General features: G+C 33.7%; 1 protein-coding gene across 2 annotated transcripts in view; it reads right to left on the bottom strand.

Moving 5' to 3' along the window:
* Positions 1 to 21,822, bottom strand: part of COL11A1 (collagen type XI alpha 1 chain) — a 209,003-nt gene that overhangs the window by 154,287 nt on the left and 32,894 nt on the right. For both annotated transcript variants that reach the window (XM_017346045.3, XM_008264806.4), the window contains exon 4: positions 18,798 to 18,960. In XM_017346045.3, the coding sequence (XP_017201534.1) occupies positions 18,798 to 18,960 (163 nt within the window). The remainder of the gene's footprint in view (positions 1 to 18,797; positions 18,961 to 21,822) is intronic.

Below are 21,822 nucleotides of genomic sequence, written 5' to 3'. Positions count from 1 at the left end.
TACTTCTGATCCAGCTTCCTGCTAATGTCCTGGGAAAGCAGTGGAAGATAATCCATGTGCTTGGGCCCCCACACCCACATGAGAGACCCAGAAGAAGCTCCTGCTCCTGGCATCAGATCAGCTCAGTTCTGGCCACTGCAGCTATTTGGGGAGTAAATCAGCTGATGGAAGACCTTTCTCTGTCTCTCCCTCTCTCTGTAACTCTGCCTCTCCAATAAATAAATAAAATCTTTAAAAATAAATAAGTAAATATATAGAATACATTTTCATTGTGCTAGTAAAAAAACAACAATTGTGATAATTGTGATTCTACTACATTTCTTTATTAATAAAGGTATGTTCTATTTCATGTCAACATAACAAAAAGTATTAAAAACATATCTAATATCAAAATTTTTTGTTTCTTCATTTAATGTTATTAATCAAATTAATGCAAATCAAGACTAAAACAATATGTTCATTCCTTGTGGATTTCAAAAAAATAAAACCTATTATGAAAGAAATTTAAATTAAAATCTAAAAAAATTACATGATTCTCAACTTACAAGAGGATTCCTCATTCAAATTTTCATTAAGTATGTAACATTTAAAATATGTTACTGCAATTTTATTCCTCTCTTAAAACAAATTCTTCTGATACTTATTAAGAACAACTACTTTCCAAAATAGTATAATTTAAAATAAGAAAACTAAAAAGGAAGATATTAGATTTTACTTTTTAAAATTAACTTGAGAAATAAGTATTTTTTGAATGACAGGAAACATTAGATGTCAAGTAATATTTTTAACTTGTATTTGTACACTTAGACTCAAAGGACAAGTTCATACAGCTAATGTCAGCATAAAGGTCAAATATGGCCTTTGCATTACATGCAATTTTTACTAACTCACAGAAAGATGACAATAGAATTTGACATTTACTTCGCATTTCATAGCTTTTGAGTTGGCTATAAATTTCAGACTTATTAGTAAGGTGACTTTTCTCTTTGAAATATGAATATAAAAGACTGTTTTTGCCAATTCATTATGATTTTAATGTTGTACTGCCACTGATCCAAACCAAGTAAGTAAACCACATATTTGGAGATCATTCTTCATGTATTAATTTTTACCACCATCTTTTTTCCTCTGCTACCTCTTCTTAAGCCTTTTAGAGAAAATGTCTGTCAAAGATGGAAAAGAAATAACTGGTGATAGCATTTCTATGCAATTTATTACTCTAATTCTATATAAAATGAAACTTTCTCCAAATAATGGATTCCTAAAAAATAATTCCTTATTTTACTGTGTTGCACTCCTCCACTATGCAAGCATGAGTGATATACTTCCTTCAGTAAATGGAAGTTTCATTAAAACAAAAATTTACAATTTTCTAAAATACGAGTTTAAGAACATTTTAAAGTATGTGTGTAAATAAAAAATAATTGATACATATCTTACTATTTTAATTTTGAAAATGAAAATGTTTCCTTAGAGTCACATTTGAAAATTTCTTTACAGAATATAGTTAGTCTGTACATTGAACATGCAATGTCTATAGAACAGTGAAAGATGTGGGTCATGACAAACTGAAAACTGGAATTTCCTATTAAAATGCTCTTACCATCTGAAATTACTCTTATTTACTGGAACAATATAGAACTAAAGACAAAATGAGTTTGAGAAATATCATATAGCTATAATTGTTAAAATACAAATTCTATCTTCCATACATGTATACACACACAAACATAAACTAATGAAGTTTAGGTATTCAAATAAACAGTGCATATGCCACTTTCTAGAAAAGTGCAGAAGACAGAGTATGGTCTGGATTCCTCTATGTAACCACTCAATCTATATTATTTAATGAATTCACTGAGTACTAAACCTCATGAGGACAGAGATTTGTCTGTTTTGTCCCCGAAATTTCCACAGTTCCTAGACTGAAACTGAACATAATGGATACTCAAACAATATTTAATGATAAAGGATTAATAACCAGAATATATGAAGAGATCAAGAAACTCTACAACAACAAAACAAAAAACCCAGTTAAGAAATGGTCAAAGGACTTAAATAGACATTTTTCCAAAAGAGGAAATCCAAATGGCCAAACCACTCAGGATCACTAGACATCAGGGAAATGCAAATCAAAACCACAATGAGGTTTTACCTCACCCAAGTTAGAATGCCATTCAAACAGAAATCAACAAAATACAAATGTTTTCAAGGATATGAGGGAAAAGGTACCCTAATCTACTGTTGGTAAGAATGTAAACTGGTAAAGCCACTGTGGAAGACAGTATGGAGATACCTTAGAAATCTGAATATAGACCTACCATATGACCCAGCCATCTCACTCCTGGGAATTTACCCAAGAGAAATGTAATCAGTAAATAAAAGAGCTATCTATAATCCTATGTTTATTGCAGCTCAATTCACAACAGCTAAGACATGGAATCAACCTAAATGCCCATCAACCAAAGACTGGATAAAGAATTATGAGATATATACACTATGGAATACTATATAGCAGTTAGAGACATGAAATCTGGTAATTTGCAACAAAATTGATGAATCTGGAAAACATCATACTTGGTGAAATAAGCCAGTCCTAAAGGGACAAATTCCATATGTTTTCCCTGATCTGTGAGAACTAATAGAACACCTAAAAGGAAATATGTAGAAGTGAGATTGACACTTCAAGAAGCAATAACTAGAACAGCCCTTGCCATGTCTGCCGAGGAACAGGATTTTTTGTTTTTTCTTCATACTATTTGTTGAACACTTTACTTAACATAGAGTTAATCATATGTGTATAAAGTCAACTGAAAATAAATCTCAGTAAAAAATAAGAGTGGGAATAAGAGAGAGAGAAGGAAGTTTGTAACTGTAAAGCTGTATAGCTCTGCATATATTCCTATGGACTTACTTCTAAGGGTACAATTTAAAAACTTGCCATGTGACCGGAACTCCCATTATGGTGGGTGGTAAAAATGCCATCTTAAGTGTTAAAATTACCATATTAAGTGTTAAAGTGAACATATAAATGGGATTAAGAGTTAAAGTGATCATATAAATAGGATCAAGTGTATGGTAATAATACTATATAGAATTAAAAAGGAGAGAATATTCAACATGAGAAACAGTTCAAACAGCATACTCATAGAATGACAATAACGGGTCAGCTCTGTGGCATAGCAGGTAAAGCTGCCACCTGCAGTGCCAGAATCCCATATGGGTGCCGGTTCAAGTCCCAGCTGCTCCACTTATGAACCAGCTCTAGGCTTGCCTTGGGTACGCAGTAAAAGATGGCCCAAGTCTTTAGACCCCTCTCTCTCCCTGCCTCTCCTTCTCTCTGTGTGTGTTACTCTGCTTTTCAAATAAATAAATCTTAAAAAAAAAAAAAAAGACAATCACTTTAAGTAGTACTCTGACCTCAGAATCAGCCCTTAAATCATCCTGATCCAGTTGAAAAGCCTATGAGAGCATTTTAGGCATGGAAAGCGAAGACACTGTGGCAAAAAAAATGTTCTACATGAAGAAACTCTGAGTGAAACCCCTGCAGAAAGAATTGGCCATCAAAAGGGATCTAATTTTCTCTGAAGGGAGGAGAGAACTTCCAGTTTGCTTATGGCCTTGTCTAAATACTGACAAACTTTTTGGGCTTCCATAGCCTAGGCAGCTCAGGTCAAAGCCTCAGGTAGTCACTGATGTCATACATTAGAGTGTTAACTGTTAAATTAACACCAGAAGTCACTGTGCATTAACTTCCCATGCAGGACCTCTATCCTCAATGATTTGTATTATGAGAGTTAACTGTAAAACTTCTCCTCAAAGAGCTATGTGTGTGTGTGCGTGTGTGCAAACTGTTGATATCTTTACTTAGTATAGAGTTGGTCTTCTGTGCATACTGTTAATTGAAAATGGATCTTAGCAGAGAATGGAACTGGGAATAGGAGAGAGAGGAAGAGTAAGGGTGGGAGTGTGGGTAGGAGGGCAAGTATGATTGGAAGAATAACTATATTCCTAAAGTTGTACTTATGAAATTCGTATACCTAAATAAAAGGTTTCTTTGGGGAAAAAAAAAAACAAATTTTTGAGACAATTTGGAAAAATTAAAAATAATCTAGATATTACATAATAATACAAAATTGTTAATTTTATTACTGTGTTAGGTGACTACATTAGATACAAAATATGTGTTTGAAATTTTCCATAAATAAAGAATTTCAAGTAAAAAAATAATGAATGTATCTTTAGGCATACAATTTATTTATCATTAAAAGACAGTATTTCAAATAATATTTCAATATCTATAAATTAAGAATGCTCTTACTTATTTTGCATTTCCTCAGAAATTCTAAGAAAAAATACAGATTAAAGAAGTTTTAAAAAAAAACTTTAAACTGTGCATAAATAGTCAAAGGCAGATTCTAGAAAATGTGTATATCACCACAATAAATTTTAAGGAATGTTACTGTGAAATTCATTTACAATTTTTCCAAAATAAGCTCCAAAAACTTCAGTTTCAGGAATCTTAAAGTCATTATTCTACAAGCCAAGCTCATCAGGGAAAAAAGTGAAAGAAAAGAAAGAAAAATATATGTAGCTAAGCACTCTAGCATGTGTCACTGTAAAAACAATGGCAACAAAGTTCTATCCAAACCACAAAATAATTCCTTGGCACTAAAACTTCTGTATACATTTGATGTTAGAGTTTTATTGATAAGTATAGTGGTCTTGTTAATGTTTTGATTGCCTACCCAGAAAGAAGACTGACATTAAATCTTAAACACAGCATAAAATTCTGAAGTAACAACCTTTACCAGAAGATTAATTGAAAACCTATACTTCCTGTATATTCAGACTTCTAGTAGGCTTTGACACTCAACACAGTTTTTTTTAAAAAAAAAATATTCTATACAGTTAATGACTATTTCTCTACCATCTTATGTAGTAAAGGAAAGCTGCAAAAATTCTATGAATTTTAATGTCATTGAAAATGCATCAGAGATTGCATCTGAAACATATTTCAAACGAAAGAATGATGGAAATCACACAAACAGAACTGCTACCCACATGGACATTATATTGCAAGGAGAACTATAGCCAGCTTAAGAAACAAGTTTTAAGAAAATGAGAAGTGAACTATATTAGTTGAGTTTATTTCTGCTTCAACAATTACTTATGAAGTATTACAGAAAATCTCTAAAATTTTCTAAAACATTACCACAGTGGTACACATTTGTTTTAGACATTCTGATTTACCTGTGTTAAACAAAGGTTGTTACTGAACGATAATGATTTGACTTTATTTTACAACACACACAATCAAATAAATAAAAGAGCTCAAAAAGTATTTTGACCTTGCTTCCTGCTTCCTTTTTTGCCACAGTTGACCTCTACTCCTTGAATTAAAAAGTACTGGAAAATCCATTTATCAATGATTAACAAAATAATATGTGAAAGGTACTAGATGTTGTAGATATTGTAAAAGCTCCTGTCCTCTTAGAGCTTATTTTCTAAGGGAAGGGACAAAATAAGCGAAATATAATATGTCATAAAGCTATAAATACTACAGAGAGTATAAAGCAATAAAGGATAAGGGAGGTATGTCAGAAGGAGGGAAATGATACGAAATATACCGAAGTGAAATGACATATTATTAGCAAGTGACATTATGGAAAGTTTCACTAATTAAGGGACACTGACTGAGGGAAATGCCTGAAGAATATGGAAGAGAATAAAAATTACAGGTATCAGGGAGTGAGTTCCATACAGACAAGTGAATGGCCAGGCCCATAGGCAAGGCAGCCCCATGCAGGAGCACACTTGGTATGTTCCAGGAAGACAGGTTGTAGGTCAGAGGGAACCAGGAGGATCGGAGCCATTAATGAATTCATAAAGAAGTAGCAGCAGGTATGGTACAGCTCACAGAAGACCCTCCAGACTACCGACAGGACTTAAATTTATACTTTGAGATGTAAAGCCACACTGACAGATTCTAAGCAAGGACATGACATTGTTCATTCACTCAGTCATGCTTTCAGTAAGGTGATAGTCTGGCAAAAATGGACTTGTTTTGCTAGGTTTGTTGCTTAAGGAACAGACTAACAGGTGAGGAAGATAGAAACAGTGAAGGCTATGAAAAAGCTCCCTATTTTATCTAAGAAAAAAAAAATACTAATAATTGCATTAACAGACAATATTTAGATTATTAGATACTTGTTATTCTTCTAATAATTATGTACAGTCATCTTGTAAACAAAAATGAATTAGACCATGCCCTAAATAGACAAAATTCTAAGAAACTTACTTAAATAATAATTTCAATATTCTTGAAATTCTTATACTTCCTTGAGCTAATAACAAATAACAATTTCACATTAACTGTGTATATTATAAATATCAAGAAGTCTAGCACTAAATAGAATTGTTTGGACTGAAGATGCCTCAGTACATATTTTAAGATTGGCCTAAAGTTTCCCGGTATACAGTGGATGGTAACTCAACTTAATGTCTACACAAACTGTTACCTAACCTAAGAATATATTCTGAAACAAGCAGGCAAGTCTCAGCCAATCATAGCAGCTGAAACTCCATCCAAAAAATACTCCTTCACTACCCCCCCCAAAAAAAATCACTTAAGAAACGTAAACAAGTCTGAGGTTGGATTCCCCTACATCAAGAAACTTCACATAACTTAGAGAGTAAAGTTCAATCCCATTAGCATGATGTAAATTGCAAACAGGTCCTTACACACCCAACCAAATCATCTGCAAATGCCATGAAATCATACTACCATTTACAAAACTGCTGGGCTCATTCAAAGCTTTCATCTTTTGCACATGTGTTCTCATGTTTAAAGGACCTTTTAATTTTCGGCATCATGGATCCACCTGTTACTTTCTCCCTTGAATATTTTTTGTGTCTTTATTAAAAAAACACAATCATATTTTATTTTAACTATTGGAACCGGCACTGTGGCGTGGAGGTAAAGCCACTACTTGCAGTTCCCGCATTCCATATGGACGCCAGTTCGAGACCCAGCTGCTCCACTTCTCATCCAGCTCTCTGCTATGGCCTAGGAAAGTAGTATAAGATGGTCCAATTCCTTGGGTCCCTGCACCCACACGGGAGACCTGGAAGAAGCTCCTGGCTCCTGGCTTAAGATCAGCACAGCTCTGGCCATTGCGGCCAACTAGGGAGTGAATCAGCGGATGGAAGACACCTCTCTCTCTCTCTTTCTCTCTCTCTTTCTCCCTCTTTCTCTGCCTCTCCTTCTCTCTTTCAAATAAATAAATAAATCTTTATTACAACTATTTATATCTCTAGCCCTTATGCTTGCCATATATATACTCTGCTACAACAGAAAATAACCAACTACTTAACTACATAAAGAAACACCTAACCTACAAATGACACATATCATCTTACAGCTATTGGCACCCTTCCTAGTCCCTGGGACCTCCAACAAGTTAGCCATTTCCAGGTCATACATCAATTTTCATATTTACTAATCTTCACTAAGTATAAGCTCTGCACCAAACTTTGTATGTGATGCTGCCCCTGGAGTATCTAAATTTAAAAAAATATATTAATTTTATTTATTTGAAAGGCAGAGAGGCACAAGGAGATACAGACAGAGATCTCCCATGTGCAGGTCCACTCCCCAGTAGCCCTACAAAGCTGGGGCAGGCCTAGGCCAAACTCAGGAGCTGGGAACTGAATTCAACCCTCACACATGTGTGACAGGAATCCACCTGATACATCCAGGGTCTGCATTAGCAGGACACTAGGACTGGGAAGAGAGTCGGGACTTAAACCCGGATACTCTATTATGGGACACAGTGTGCTGTCTTAATTGCAGCTGCTCCAAACACTTGCCCTGGAATAAACAAATTAACAAGATACAAATTATTTTTAAGGAATCTATAGTCTAATGTCAAATTTACACATTGACAGATAATTATTAAAAATGTGATAATATAGATAGGAAGAAAAGAATGCAAAAGAAAATGGGTTATTCCTTAAAAAGTTAATAAAATGCAGTGAATAATAACATATCTTAAAAGGTATGTGTGTGGGAGAGGACTAGAGTATCACTTTTTGCTGGAGTAATGTGTACAGAGATAAAAATTTGTAAAAGAGACAACATAAGATACATGAAACTTCACGGTGCATGGTTCACAGCAGATAATACAGTGATGTGCTAACCAACAAAGTAGAAAACTGAATCCAAAATGACAATTCTCCTTTCAGGGAACAAGTAATATTTTCTACAGAGTTCTGAAATCAGCATCTACACCAAATACTTCATTGAGTTTCTTGGAAAAGTTCCAGTCATAAATCTCAGTAGATATGAAATTATAATAAAAAGGTCAGAAGAGTCAAAAACGCTTATCTGCATATCACAAAACAGTGGTTCAGATCTAATCCCATGTGGTCTGCCTGGTAACAGGATGCCACCAGCTGCTGTATAATGAAGTAGTGGCGTTTAAAAGAAGCAGGGAAATGCCCTACAGAATCACTGCAGGTTAGTCATAAATAATGGAGCACATTTTTGTGTGGTGTTCGCCACACTGTCAGACTACTCAGTGTGCAGAAATAAGAAAGGTAATTACCTTTCAAACAAACAAAAGAAGATGCTTCCTTCAGATTTGGTTAAGGATAACTGACAAAAAAAGAAACTGATGCTGTAGCTCTATACACTTGTGTATACAAGTTCAGCCATAGAACTTAAATATCTACTAGAACAGAAAAAAACAGAAGTATAAAAATTTATATTTGGAACTTTAACTTGGTAACAGACTATTAACAATAACTAAATACAATCTGATAAATGCTAACTTTGTTACAGGAAGAAAAAAATGACATGATTTATAAAACTACAAGATTCTGTTGTGTATATACACTGGACTATTTCTGCATGAAACTCACAAGATCCCGTTTTAGAAATAACTGCACTTATATTTTTATTAGTCTGTATTAGAGAAATCCAGCATGTCCGTGAGTTCAATGAACCTTTAAACGTGTTGATGAATTCTGTTATCACCAAGTGTATCCTGTACTCTGAGGATCTTAACACTAATTGTATTAAACTTGTGTTCATTACACTTACTTAAGGCTTGGACTGTATTCAAACACCAATTCTACCAAATTTTATTTCATGTTTGGTATTTGCTATTTTTATCTGTTTTCAGAAATAATCAATGAAAGGAAAAGTATTTTAAAAAAAACAAATGTAAAACAGTCAATACTATAATACACAGATATAAACACTTTATAAATATTAACTCATTTGAAGTTCAACAGACTTCTTGAGATATGTAGAATGGTTATTCCATTTTAGAGATGAATAAAAAGAGATTTTGAGTATCTTGTCTATGATTTCTAGCTGGTTCATTTCCAAACCCAAAAATCAAACTAAGACTGACTGACTCCAGCATCAATACCATCAACTACTATGCATGTGATTAAATATGCAAACATTTTATCTTTTTCAGTCAACCATCCCTGCATCTGTTAGATCCTCAATGATGTCTGCGGCTTCATTTTTAATTTTCCAAGTAAAACAGTGGATTATGTTGTCATTTGTGTACACCGACTTCTATTGTTCTGTTCCTGAATCCATATTTTATGAAAGACCTTCAAAATATTTATAAATATATGAATAATGAATAAAATTTTTCTCTTAAAATGTAGATGCATGGAATAATATGATATTATTAAATGGTGTTGATTTTTTTCTTTCTTAATTAGATAAATTCCACAAAGAAACTAGGGCAAGACGCTTTAAAGGATGAATTCTGAAATAGCAGAATTATAGCAATTTTAGAAATTTGGAGGATGAGACTAGGGCCAAGTACCATGCTTAATCCTCCATATGGCTTAAATTTTTCATGATAAGCTAACATTTTCAAAATGTTAGTATCTTGGGAATGCTCATACTCCCATAGCAGCACAAGCTCACTATAGCCACCCTTCCTGTTAACAACTACGCACACTAAACAAAATGCAAAGAACACTTTCTAAGAAGTCAGGCAATTTAAGAGGAATAGTCAAAATTTAGAGGCATGAACTCACAGGCGGTACATTATTTGTGGTTTATTAATTATTTTCTTGTTCTGTTTCATTTTTTCCCCTTAGCTTTTGTGCCAAGAGTAGACTCTATTAGCTAAGCATGGCAACATAACTGCAGATAAAAATTTAAAGAAATTCTATCTTCTGGACAGAGGAATCAGTTTAGAGAATGTACAGAGAGAATTAAGTGAGAGAAATGAAAAAAGAAGTCATCTAATTTTATGGATGAACCACATGTATTTCAGACTGTCTCTGTAATTAAGTATTTAATAGGCACAAATCCATTTAGAAAAACTTAACAGAATTGAACTATCATTGAAACTACCCCTATAAGCCTCCTGAACCTACTTTTTATTCTGAGAGTTAAAAACTCTGAGACTTAAAGACTTTAAGGAGACTCAGTCATGGAAAACCCTACACTTTGGGCAGTCAAGCTAATGAAAGAGAGAGAGAGAGCGGAAGAGAGGAAGAGAGAGGGAGAGAGGAAGGTGGGGGAGAGAGAGAACACATTACTGCATCAGAAATCAAAGAAGGATATCACTACAGCTTGCATGGATATTATATAAGAGTGATAAAGGAATACATGCCCCAAAACTTGACAACCTGGATAAAAAGAACCATATTGTTGATAAACAAAATCAGCAAATTTCACACATAAAGAAACAGAAAATTTGAATAAACTTACATCCAATAAATAAATTGAATAAAAATGAGTAAATTTCCAAGACAGAAATCACCAGGCCAAGGTTAGTTGACTAGTAAATTCAACCAAACTTAAGCAAAATATTTTATCAATCCTTTGTAGGTTCTTCCAGAAGACAGAAGCAGAGGGAATACTTTTAAACTCGTTCTATAAGGCCATGGTGTCCCTAATATCAAAATCAGATGACGATATTAAATTTTAAAAAAACCTAAAGAGCAATATCTCCCATGAACATAAATGCAAAACTCCTCAATAATATATGAGAAAACTATCCAACTATGTGTAAAAATAATTTCACATCTTAAAGAAGGAGAATTCACTCCAGGTACACAAGGTTAATTAAACTTCTGAAAATCAATTTAACAAATCGCAGTAATAAATTAAAGAAATAACAAGCATATCAGAAGATACAGGAAAGCATTTAACAAAATCATATACCTATGTATGTTAAAATTCTAAGCCAACCAGGGATAGTGATTTCCACCTTTTAAAGAACTACAAAAATCTAGAGCTTACATCATAATTATTGATGAGAAATTAAAATCTTTCCTACTATGATTGGAAACAAAACAAGTACTTCTTATCCTAATACTGCTTTTCAATATTATACTGGAAGTTCTAGCTAAAGCAATAAGACAAGAAAAGGGAATGAAAGGAACAGAGATTGAGAGGGAAAAAAATTAACTGGCTTTGTTCACAAATAATATGTAAATCACAGATCTTTGTAGTTCACAGATGTATACAGAAAATTCAAAAGAATTGACCAAAAAAACCCATGGAACTAATAAGTGACTATTGTGAAACTGGAGGATACAAAGTCTATATAAATGGTTCAATCAATTTCCTATTTAACAGCAATAAAAATATAATTTGAAATTAAAAACACAATATAATTTACATTAGCAATTAAACAATAAAATACACATGTGTGCATCTAAGAAAATGTACAGAAAATACACATGAAAAAATTACAGAATTCAGGTGAAGGATATCAAAAAAGATAAATAAATGGGGATATAGCCCATGTTCATGAGAAGGAAGGCTTAATATTACTGAGATATGTTTTTCTCAGCTTGATCTATAAACTCTAGAAAATCACAATCAAGAGACCAGCAAGTTATTTTATGCATATTTATAAATTGATTCTAAAGATTATAAAAAGAGGCAAAAGAATCAGATCAGCAATGCAAGTCAATATTATAGAAGAGCAAGGCAAAGGAGTGACATTTCCTGATTTCAAGACTTCCTATAATGTTATAGTAATTAATACACAGTGGCATTGGCAAAATTTGGTAAATGCAACACAGTGGAGAGTACAGAAATAAATCTACACATATACTAAACTGATCATTGAAAAAGGAATAAATGCAATGCAATGTAGCAAATATAATCTTTTCAATTTATAGTGCTCAAACAGCTAGACATTCACATATGAAAAAATAATCTAGTTATTCTTTTCACATAAACTACCTGAAATTATTCATAATTCTATATTCAACACCATACGTCATTAGGAAATTACACATTAAACAACAATGAGATACCACTATACTACACACTAATTAGAGTGGCCAAATCCAAATGGTGACAACAACAAATTGTGGTCAAGTTGCAGAACAAAATTTTCCATTCACTGCTGGAAAGAATGCAAAATGATACCCCATTTTGGGAAGCAGTTAGCAGAGTCTTACAAAACTAAACACATTCTAAAAGCAACCACATTTTTGATACTTACTTAAATGATTTGAAAAACGTACCACATAAACCCTGTATGTAATTTTATAGCAAGTTTATTCAATGTTTCCAAAAGTTGGAAGCAAACAAGGTACACTTCTATAGAAGAATATATAAATAAACTCTGGTACATACAGACAATGAAATATTATTCTATACTAAAAAGAAATGTTATAAAGCCATGAGAAGACACAGAAGAATTACATATTACTAAGTGAAAGAAGACAACCTGAAAAGGCTAATGCAGTGTGACTGAAACTATACACATCCTAGAATACGCAAAACTATGGAGACAGTAAATAATATGAAGTCATCAAGAGTTAATGGTGGAATAAAAGTTGTATAAGACTGCAGCACACAGAGGATTTTTAGGGCAATAGAATGATGTTAGAAGATACTAAAATGGTGGAATATATCATTACACATTTATTGAAACCCATAGAATGTACGACACTAGATTGAACCACAATGTAAACTATGCACTTTGAATGATAATGATATATCAACATAGGTTCCTTAGTAGTGACAAATTCTTGCTGTGGTATGGGGTGTTAATAATGGGGAATGTAGTTGGGGAGGACAGAGTATGTTAGAACTTTCCATATTTTTGCAGTAAATATAACAAAATCTCTAAAAATATTTCTTTATTAACCACAATAGAACAGACAATAAAACAATGCCAATCCTGAGATGACCTGTATATTAAAACTCATAAAATGTCTTTAAAACCACTGTTTTACCTTTTCTCCACAAGGCAAGGAAAAACACTTTGAAAAGGAAGAAAAGATAAGAATAAATAGTAACTAAGTGGACACTATAGAAATGTCTGAAAACTTGCTAAATTTCCTGAAAAACATTCATTTATAGATTTGAAGTGCTCCATGAACACAAAACAGATTCAATTAAAACAAAGTCATGCACAGAGATCTCATAATCAAAGAAAAAGCAATTATAAGAAAAAAATCTTTATAGCAGCTAAAGAGAGTGATATATCAAGTATAGGAAGACAATCTGCATGTGGAATTTGCAACAGAATGTGTTATGGCTAGGATTCTAAAATGATAAAATTTTGAATTTAGACAGCAAAAATATCCCTCTATAATAGAAGCAAAGATGACATTCTCATATATAAGAAAACTAAGAGACTATATCAGTAGTATATCTGTTCTACTAGAAATGCTAAAGGCAAAACATTGGGAAATTATATCCCAAGAGAAAATGGATTTTTGAAAATGAAAGATGAACAAAAATGGTGATTTGGCAGATGTAAAAGTATTGTTTCTCTTGAAACTGTTAAATATTCATGACTCTTTATTTGGTCATTTTCAATTTTGCTTTTGTGCATGTAAAATGACAGACATCAACTATTTTGAAAAAGAAAAAAAATGAAAAGGAAAAAATATTTATGACTCTTTAAAGCCAAATTATATCATCATCAGGTAGTATTTTCAATATATGTAGATCTAATAAATATGATAAGTGCACTAAAAACATGAGTATGAAAAGATTAGATGACACTGGCACTGTGGCTTATTGGGTAAGGCCACCTCCTGCAGCACCCGATTTCCACATGGGCTCCAGTAGCATCCCAGCTGCTCCATTTCAGCTCCCTGCTAATGCACCTGGGAAAGCAGCAGAAGATGACCCAGGTCCTTGGGCCCCTGCACCCACGTGGGAAACCCAGACAAAACTTCAACCTGGACCAGCCCCAGCCATTATGGCCATTTAGGGAGTGAACCAGGGGATGGAATATCTCTCTCTCTTTCTCTCCCTCTCTCTCTCTCTCCCTCTCTCTCTCTCTCCCTCTCTCTCTCTTCCACCCCGCCTCTGCCTCTGCCTCTCCTCTGTACCTCTGAATCTCAAATGAATAACAATTTTTTTTTACAAAAGGAGATTAGAAGTTTCCTGCATTACATATTTCATGGTAGAATATTAACAAGAAATAGCTCATAAAATTTGGTATATATTTTGTGATTTTTAAATAAGCTCCCCACAAATTATATAGCAACAATTCCAATAAACAAAATAAGATGTAATACTAAAACATATTAAATTAGGACCCCACCACCAAGTAAACAAAACTTCAGAGCAAGGAAAAGAGTAAAAGATCAGAAAACTCAGAGTACCAAGAAAACAAAAACAGTCATACAGAAGAACTAAATCCAAGGCAATCACAGTAATAAACCAATAGCACCTAATTAATATTACATTGATTAAAGGCAGAAATTAGCACAGAAGATTTAAAAGGAGGATGATCAAATATGCTGACTCAAAGAGACACAACACAGTACAAAACACAAATAGTTGAAAGCAAATGGGCAGAAAATAAAATTAATTTCAAATAGTAAGTTTCAAAGAAAGGAACAGGCATTCCAATATTATATAAATAGAACTCAAGGCAAAGAATGTGACCAAAGAGGAACATTCACAATAAAAATGTGAGAAGTAGAAAAGAGTAATAATTATAAATGTCATTGTACTAAAAAAAAAATATAGACAGCAAAGACTAGCAAGATGTCTGAACCAACAAATGAATTTAACAGTTGTAAAATACAAGGTTAATAAGAACATTTTATCTTTTATTTGTTAGAAAATATTGAAAGTTGATAAGAAAAATAATTTTATTTACTATACCATCAAGAGAAGCACAAATTAAATAAAAGATGATCAAAACATCTAGGAAACATTGTGACAGAATCTAAGAACACCAAAATAAATGCATAACTATATTCTGTTCACAAAAATGGAAAAAAATGTTTTTTAATATGTCACTTATCCTCTCTTTGACATATTGCTCAAATACCATCCCAGCTAAAATTACAATTGTGTTATGATAGAAATTGATAAGCTTTTTCTAAAATATATGTAAGAATGCAATTGATTAAAAATAACCAGTACTATTTTACAAATAATAAAAAGTAGGAGTATTTAACACACCTAATTTCAAAATTTTCTACAAAACTACAATAATAACAAGATTTTGGTATTAGCAAAAATTTAGATAAATAAACCAATGGAATATCATAAAGAGTTCAATCACAGGCCCACTCATTTCTGGTCAATAGATTTCTGACTTAAAAAGCAAAGCAATGCAATGCATGAAAAAAAAAGTATAACACACTGGTATGAATGGAGTGGATACCCTTACACAAAAACAATGAACATTCATGTTTACTTCAATTACACACTAACATTAATTCAAAAGAGGCTCGGCTTGTTTCTAAAACCTAACACAACATTCTGTTAATATATGAGAGAAACTTTGTGTTCTCAGTGTAAATGTTTCTCAGAGCAAAAAAGTACAAAGAATTACAAAATTGATAAAAAGTACAAACAATAACTCCCCAAATAAAATAAAAAAATTAAACTTTATCAGAATTAAAAAGCATCCCATTTTGAAAGACATCATTAAGAAAATAAAAAGGCAAGTCACATTTTGGAAAAATATATTCAAAACATACATCAGACAAAATCTTAATATGTAGAACTCTTAAAATTTAATAATCAGAAGAAAACAGCCTCATTTTTTTAAAAGGAACAAATAGTTGAAAAGTACTTGAAAATCCAAAAGAAGATATATTATGGCCAATATGCACTTAAAAATAAATACTTGACATCATCACTCATAAGGAAAAATATCAATGCATTACTACTGTGCATCTAATTAGAATGGCTAAAAGTAAAAAGATTGACCATAACAAGTGTTGGCAAGGATGCAGAACAACTGGGGCTCTCATTAGCTCCTGGAGGAAGTATAAAATTATTAATATTTCGAGAAATACTCAAATTTCAATTTTACTGATGAGTAGAATAGTAGGCAATGGCTAACCCGAAATTTATTCATCTATTCATTCTATTAAAAGGCATTTGTGTTGCTTTCATGTTTTGGCTGCTACTTATAAAGCTGCTATGAACATTCATATACACAGATTTTGCATTGCCATGTATGTTTGTTCATCTTGTTTAAATATCTAGAAATTGATGAGTTATTTGGTCAGAGTATGATTAACTAACAAACTACACATATATGTGTTATTTTGATGGTGTGAGGTTAGTGTGGAAAGAGAATGACTTATAAAAGATCAGGAGGAAAGAAATTTCTAGGTCACCCAGCAATGTTTATGTTCTTGGTTATAATGATTCACAGATGTATACATAGTAACACTTGATCAAGCTTTAATATATATAGTTTACTGTAATTCAATTATACTCAAAAAAAGGAAGGAAAAAAAAATACAGAGGTCATGAACTTCTATATTGAGAAAGGTGGATTAATGGAAAAGATACTTCCATTCTATTTTATAATTCTATCAGAAAGCCATATTTATAACCATGCCACATTTTCAAATCTTGACAAACGTGCAGAAAAGATGTAAGCAACACATAATCAAACTCTCAATGGATTATTTGATAAGGCTTTTATATTTTTTTTTTTTTGACAGAGGCTTTTATATTTTAAAGCAAGATTTTCAAGCCTACCAGAAAAATCAAAACAGCATAGCATTTATAAATTATTATTTATTTCTTCATAAAGAAATGAACTCAAAAATTTTATGAGGACTTTGAAAAACTACAAAAATTTTCACCAACAATATTTGTTTAAAATATGAGAATAATTCAAAAACCTCTTGGAAATGGTATTAAAAATTTATTTTCAGGAACAAAAGCTGAAATCCATTCAAAGTTTTTACATAATAGCATACTTGACTTTTTTGAAGAACCCTCCTAAAAAAGACTTATGTATTTTGATACATTAAAAAATTAAGGTTGAAATAACAACACTTTGAAAACTTAAGTCACATGTTAAAATGTTATTAATATAAAATTTTTCTTATTCAAAAGACTCCAGATTTAATTATTTCAATAATAAATATAAGCAATTTTATCTGTGTTTACCATCATGCATGTGCAGTCAATGCAAGACACTAGAATACCTGAGAGAATATGACTATTACATATTAGCAGAATCAGTCTATCATTTAATTCAGTATGACATAATGCATTAAGATATTTTATCTAGATTCAAAGCAGTAGCGGAAAAAAAATCAAAAACAAATAGTACCCCAAATATATGACCTGAAAATGGAATAAATATCTAAGTACAGGAATGCAATAGTCTAGTGACACTCTATGTTTACACTGCTATTTTATGAATATATATACTATCTGTATAAAACTGGATATGTATGTGTGTATACACATATATGTGCATATGAATGCATGAATATTCACACATCAATAAAATGCAGAAAATCTCACATATGAAACATCCCTATTAATCAACACTATGTGATATAATTTTATTTTCTTCCAATTTGAAAGATAAATGGCTTAGAAATTGTATTTAAAACAATCACCAGTGTATATGGATCAGTACTCAGATCTGTTTGATGTTTAAAAATGACTAAAGGGAGGCCAGTGCCACGGCTCACTAGGCTAATCCTCCGCCTTGCGGCGCCAGCACACCGGGTTCTAGTCCCGGTCGGGGCGCCGGATTCTGTCCCGGTTGCCCCTCTTCCAGGCCAGCTCTCTGCTGTGGCCCGGGAGTGCAGTGGAGGATGGCCCAGGTGCTTGGGCCCTGCACCCCATGGGAGACCAGGAAAAGCACCTGGCTCCTGGCTCCTGCCATCGGATCAGCGTGCTGCGCCGGCCGCAGCGGGCCGGCCGCGGCGGCCATTGGAGGGTGAACCAACAGCAAAGGAAGACCTTTCTCTCTGTCTCTCTCTCTCACTGTCCACTCTGCCTGTCAAAAAATAAAAAATAAAAAAAATAAAAAATGACTAAAGGAAAGTTAAAGCCTGAGTCATCAGACCCAATGATTGGAGGATTAAAAGAATGTGATTACAATAATTAGTGAAATATAATTACAAGAAAGCTTCTTACCATGACCTTCACATTATTTAAAAGAAGTGATTTAAAAATGTATGGTTCATCTTTTGCAATGTTAATCTTTGTCTTAACTAAGAAATATTCATAAAGAAAGGCAGAATATGTGAAGTGTACATTTCTCCAGAAAAGGAAATGAAAAACAATGTTCTTTTCTGCAAACAAAGTACTAAAAGTAAAGTTGTCTGTCCTTCCCAGGAGAATACTACGGCTGTGTTCAAATCAACCAATCTCTGTGAGGGTTTCCCAGGCGCTACAGTCACCATTGTCTACTCATTCTCTAGCTGAACAATAGAAAACATCACCACTAAACCCACAGAGGAAGAAAGTAGGTCACCTTTTAGAGTTTTTAACTTTGATTCATCCAACCTAATAATATTCAGCTTAAAGGTTGCTTCATTTTTACCTCAAAAACTTCTTCATCCAAAATCCTTGTTCCAAAAACAGTGATTCCATTGGTATCAACAATTGCTCTTTCACTTCTATCAAGTGGTTTTGTGGTTTTCTTCTTACAATCAACAATCATTGTCACAGTTTTCTTCTCCACACTGATTGCTACCCGATGCCACCTAAAAAAGCCAAGTAATTCTTTCGTAAACTTCAAAGATACTGTCAAACCAATACTCATGGTAAAATACTGTAGATTTTAAATTGCAAAAGTGAGCTGAAATTGCACAAAAAGTAGGCTCATTTATAAACAGTCAGCAGGTGCCTACTCAGTGTTTACCCAGCACAGTGTGAGGTACTCAAAGGGAGATTAGCTCTCTGTGCTGATAAGGGGGTGCCCATCCTTTACTTCACTTTGTGTTGTAGCAACAAAGACTTAATCACACTGGATCCTGATGAAGGTATTTGACAGAGATTAGGATGGGATATGTGGTAAGTAATAGTTTCAACGTACGTAAACGCTTTCTTCCAAAGTGGAATCCCACTTTAAAAATTCTGCTCAAGTGATCCCCTGAGATGGACTGTAAAAGGGGATGTTTGCTAACTGAATGACTGCTCCATCTGGAGCAACTGAACGTTCTAATTGTAAAACACAATGTGCTACTCTGTCTTTATTCACATTGAGTTCAAGTGCTTTTTCTTTTTCCACTTTAATTTCAAGACAGTTATAGATCACTACTGTGGGCAAGATCCAAAACTGAGACACAATATCTCTCCTTCTTTCCAGGGCTGGCAGGAAGCAGGAACAGTGAAAGCAAGCATAGTCCAGGCATGTGTGGAGTGAGAGTCTCAATTCACTCTGCAGTTATTGCACCAGCTAATTCAGAGCGGTGATGACAGGCCTACAGGACACATGGCCAGCCCTTTGGAAAAATACATACCCTAACCATACTGTAAAACACTGGGTTTTATTAACAATATCTGGTGCTAACATAAACTACTAAGTGACTCTCACTTGGATTCTGCAAGCCATTCTGGTTTATATTTTATTTTTTTTCCAAATGAAAAGCACTAGATTAATATTCCAGAAGTATCTAGGACCAGATTCATAAAATAAACTACCCAAAAAGTTGCAGGATCCTTTCTTAAATGTGTATTTCATGGTACTTGGCATGGTCATCCATGAGGACCAATATATTTCCATAAACTTGATCTTTCGTCTTTCCACTAGCACTGATGAGGATCAAATATATTTCCATATACACTTAATCTCTGGTCTTTCCACTAGCATATTCAGCTAGGATAGGCATCTGCTTGGTTTGAGTCTAGCAAAGATTTATATAAGAAGTCACTTAATACAGTGAGAATGAAATTTACACACACTTTATGCCAAAAAGCCTTAATTTAAACCATTCCCAGAATTGTAAGTGTATGCTTTAACTAATAGAATTTAAATATTATTTCAAGTATTTAAAGCTGATTATAAATATAAAATTAATATTTTGCTGAATTAATGTAAGCTGTGATAATGATAATATGTTATCATCATGGTATCATATAATATTCAAAATACCAAATTTAGTCAGCATTGGAGTCATTCTTAATTATTCTTTCTCTCCTATTACACAATATTACCAGAAAACCGTATCAGTTCTTATATTCAAAGTAGAAACACAATCAAATCGCTCTCAACTTAGTCGAAGTAGCCATCTCTCCTTTCACTAACTAGTCTCTCCTTCTACTCTTGTGTAACTAGAGTGATTTTTTGAAAATATCAGATTAAGTTTTTGCCTTGCTAAAATAAGTAACTAAATAATAAGTAAATAAACAAACAAATAATTAAATACAATAAAAGATGAAGTCCTACTCTGCCTCACAGGAGTGACCCCTAGCCGTCTCTGGTCTCATGTCTGACTTTTTGCCTCTGACTTCCTGCACCAGTCCTCCTGACTGCTCCCTGCACATCTTCTTCACCCTGCCCAGAATGCTGTTTCACCACACCCCTAGATGGCCAGTCCCTCGCTTCCCTCATGACATTGCTCAATGCAATCTCATCCAAGAAGAGTGCCCTATACACAATATCAAACCTTACATCTCTTACTTTATTTTTATTCATAGAACTATCAACCTTTCCCATATGACTTGTTTGTTATTTCTAAAAAAATGTAGGGGCCAGCGTTGTGGTGCAGTGGGTTAATGCCCTGGCCTGAAGCACCGGCATCCCATATGGGCGCCGGTTCGAGACCCTGCTGCTCCTCTTCCGATCCAGCTCTCTGCCATGGCCTAGGAAGGCAGTAGAGGATGGCCTGGGTCATTGGGCTCCTGCACCCATATGGGAGACCAGGAAGAAGCTCCTGGCTTTTGGCTTCAGATCGGCACAGCTCCGCCGGTTGCGGCCATCTGGGGAGTGAACCATCGGATGGAAGACCTTTTTCTCTGTCTCTCTCTCTGCCTCTCCTCTCTCTATGTAACTCTGACTTTCAAACAAATAATAAATCTTTAAAAAAAGAAAGAATGTAAGCTTCAGGAGTGGAGGGATTTCACCTTACATCATTTGCAACCTCTATGTGCCAAAGGCTGATGGCCAAGTAGTCGTGAGTAGATACATACATGTGGAATGAATGAGCATCATAGTGAATGTCATAACTATTCTTAAAAATCAAACTCCTGTGAATGTAAATTAGTGCAGCCAGTATGGAAAACAGTATGGGTATTTCTTTTAAAACTAGCACTAGACCTGCCATATGATCCCACTACTGGTATATAACCCAAACACATGAACTCACTGTATCAAAGGGATACCTGCTACACCGTTTTTATAGCAGCACTAGTTACAATTGCCAAAACATGTAATCAACCAAGGTGCCCATCGTCAGATGAATGGATAAAGAAAACAAAGCACACACATACACACATAATTTGACCTTAAAAAAAGAATGAAATTCTATCATTAGCAGCCATATGGTTGAAACTGAAGGACATCATATTGAGGAAATAAGTCAGATGCAGAAAGAGAAAATCATATGTTCTTCCTTGTAATTGGG

This window comes from Oryctolagus cuniculus, chromosome 7, assembly GCF_964237555.1.
Source record: "Oryctolagus cuniculus chromosome 7, mOryCun1.1, whole genome shotgun sequence".
Taxonomy (NCBI): Eukaryota; Metazoa; Chordata; class Mammalia; order Lagomorpha; family Leporidae; genus Oryctolagus; species Oryctolagus cuniculus.
The sequence above is the reverse complement of the archived record's forward strand: the minus strand, read 5'-3'. Positions and strand labels throughout refer to the sequence as shown.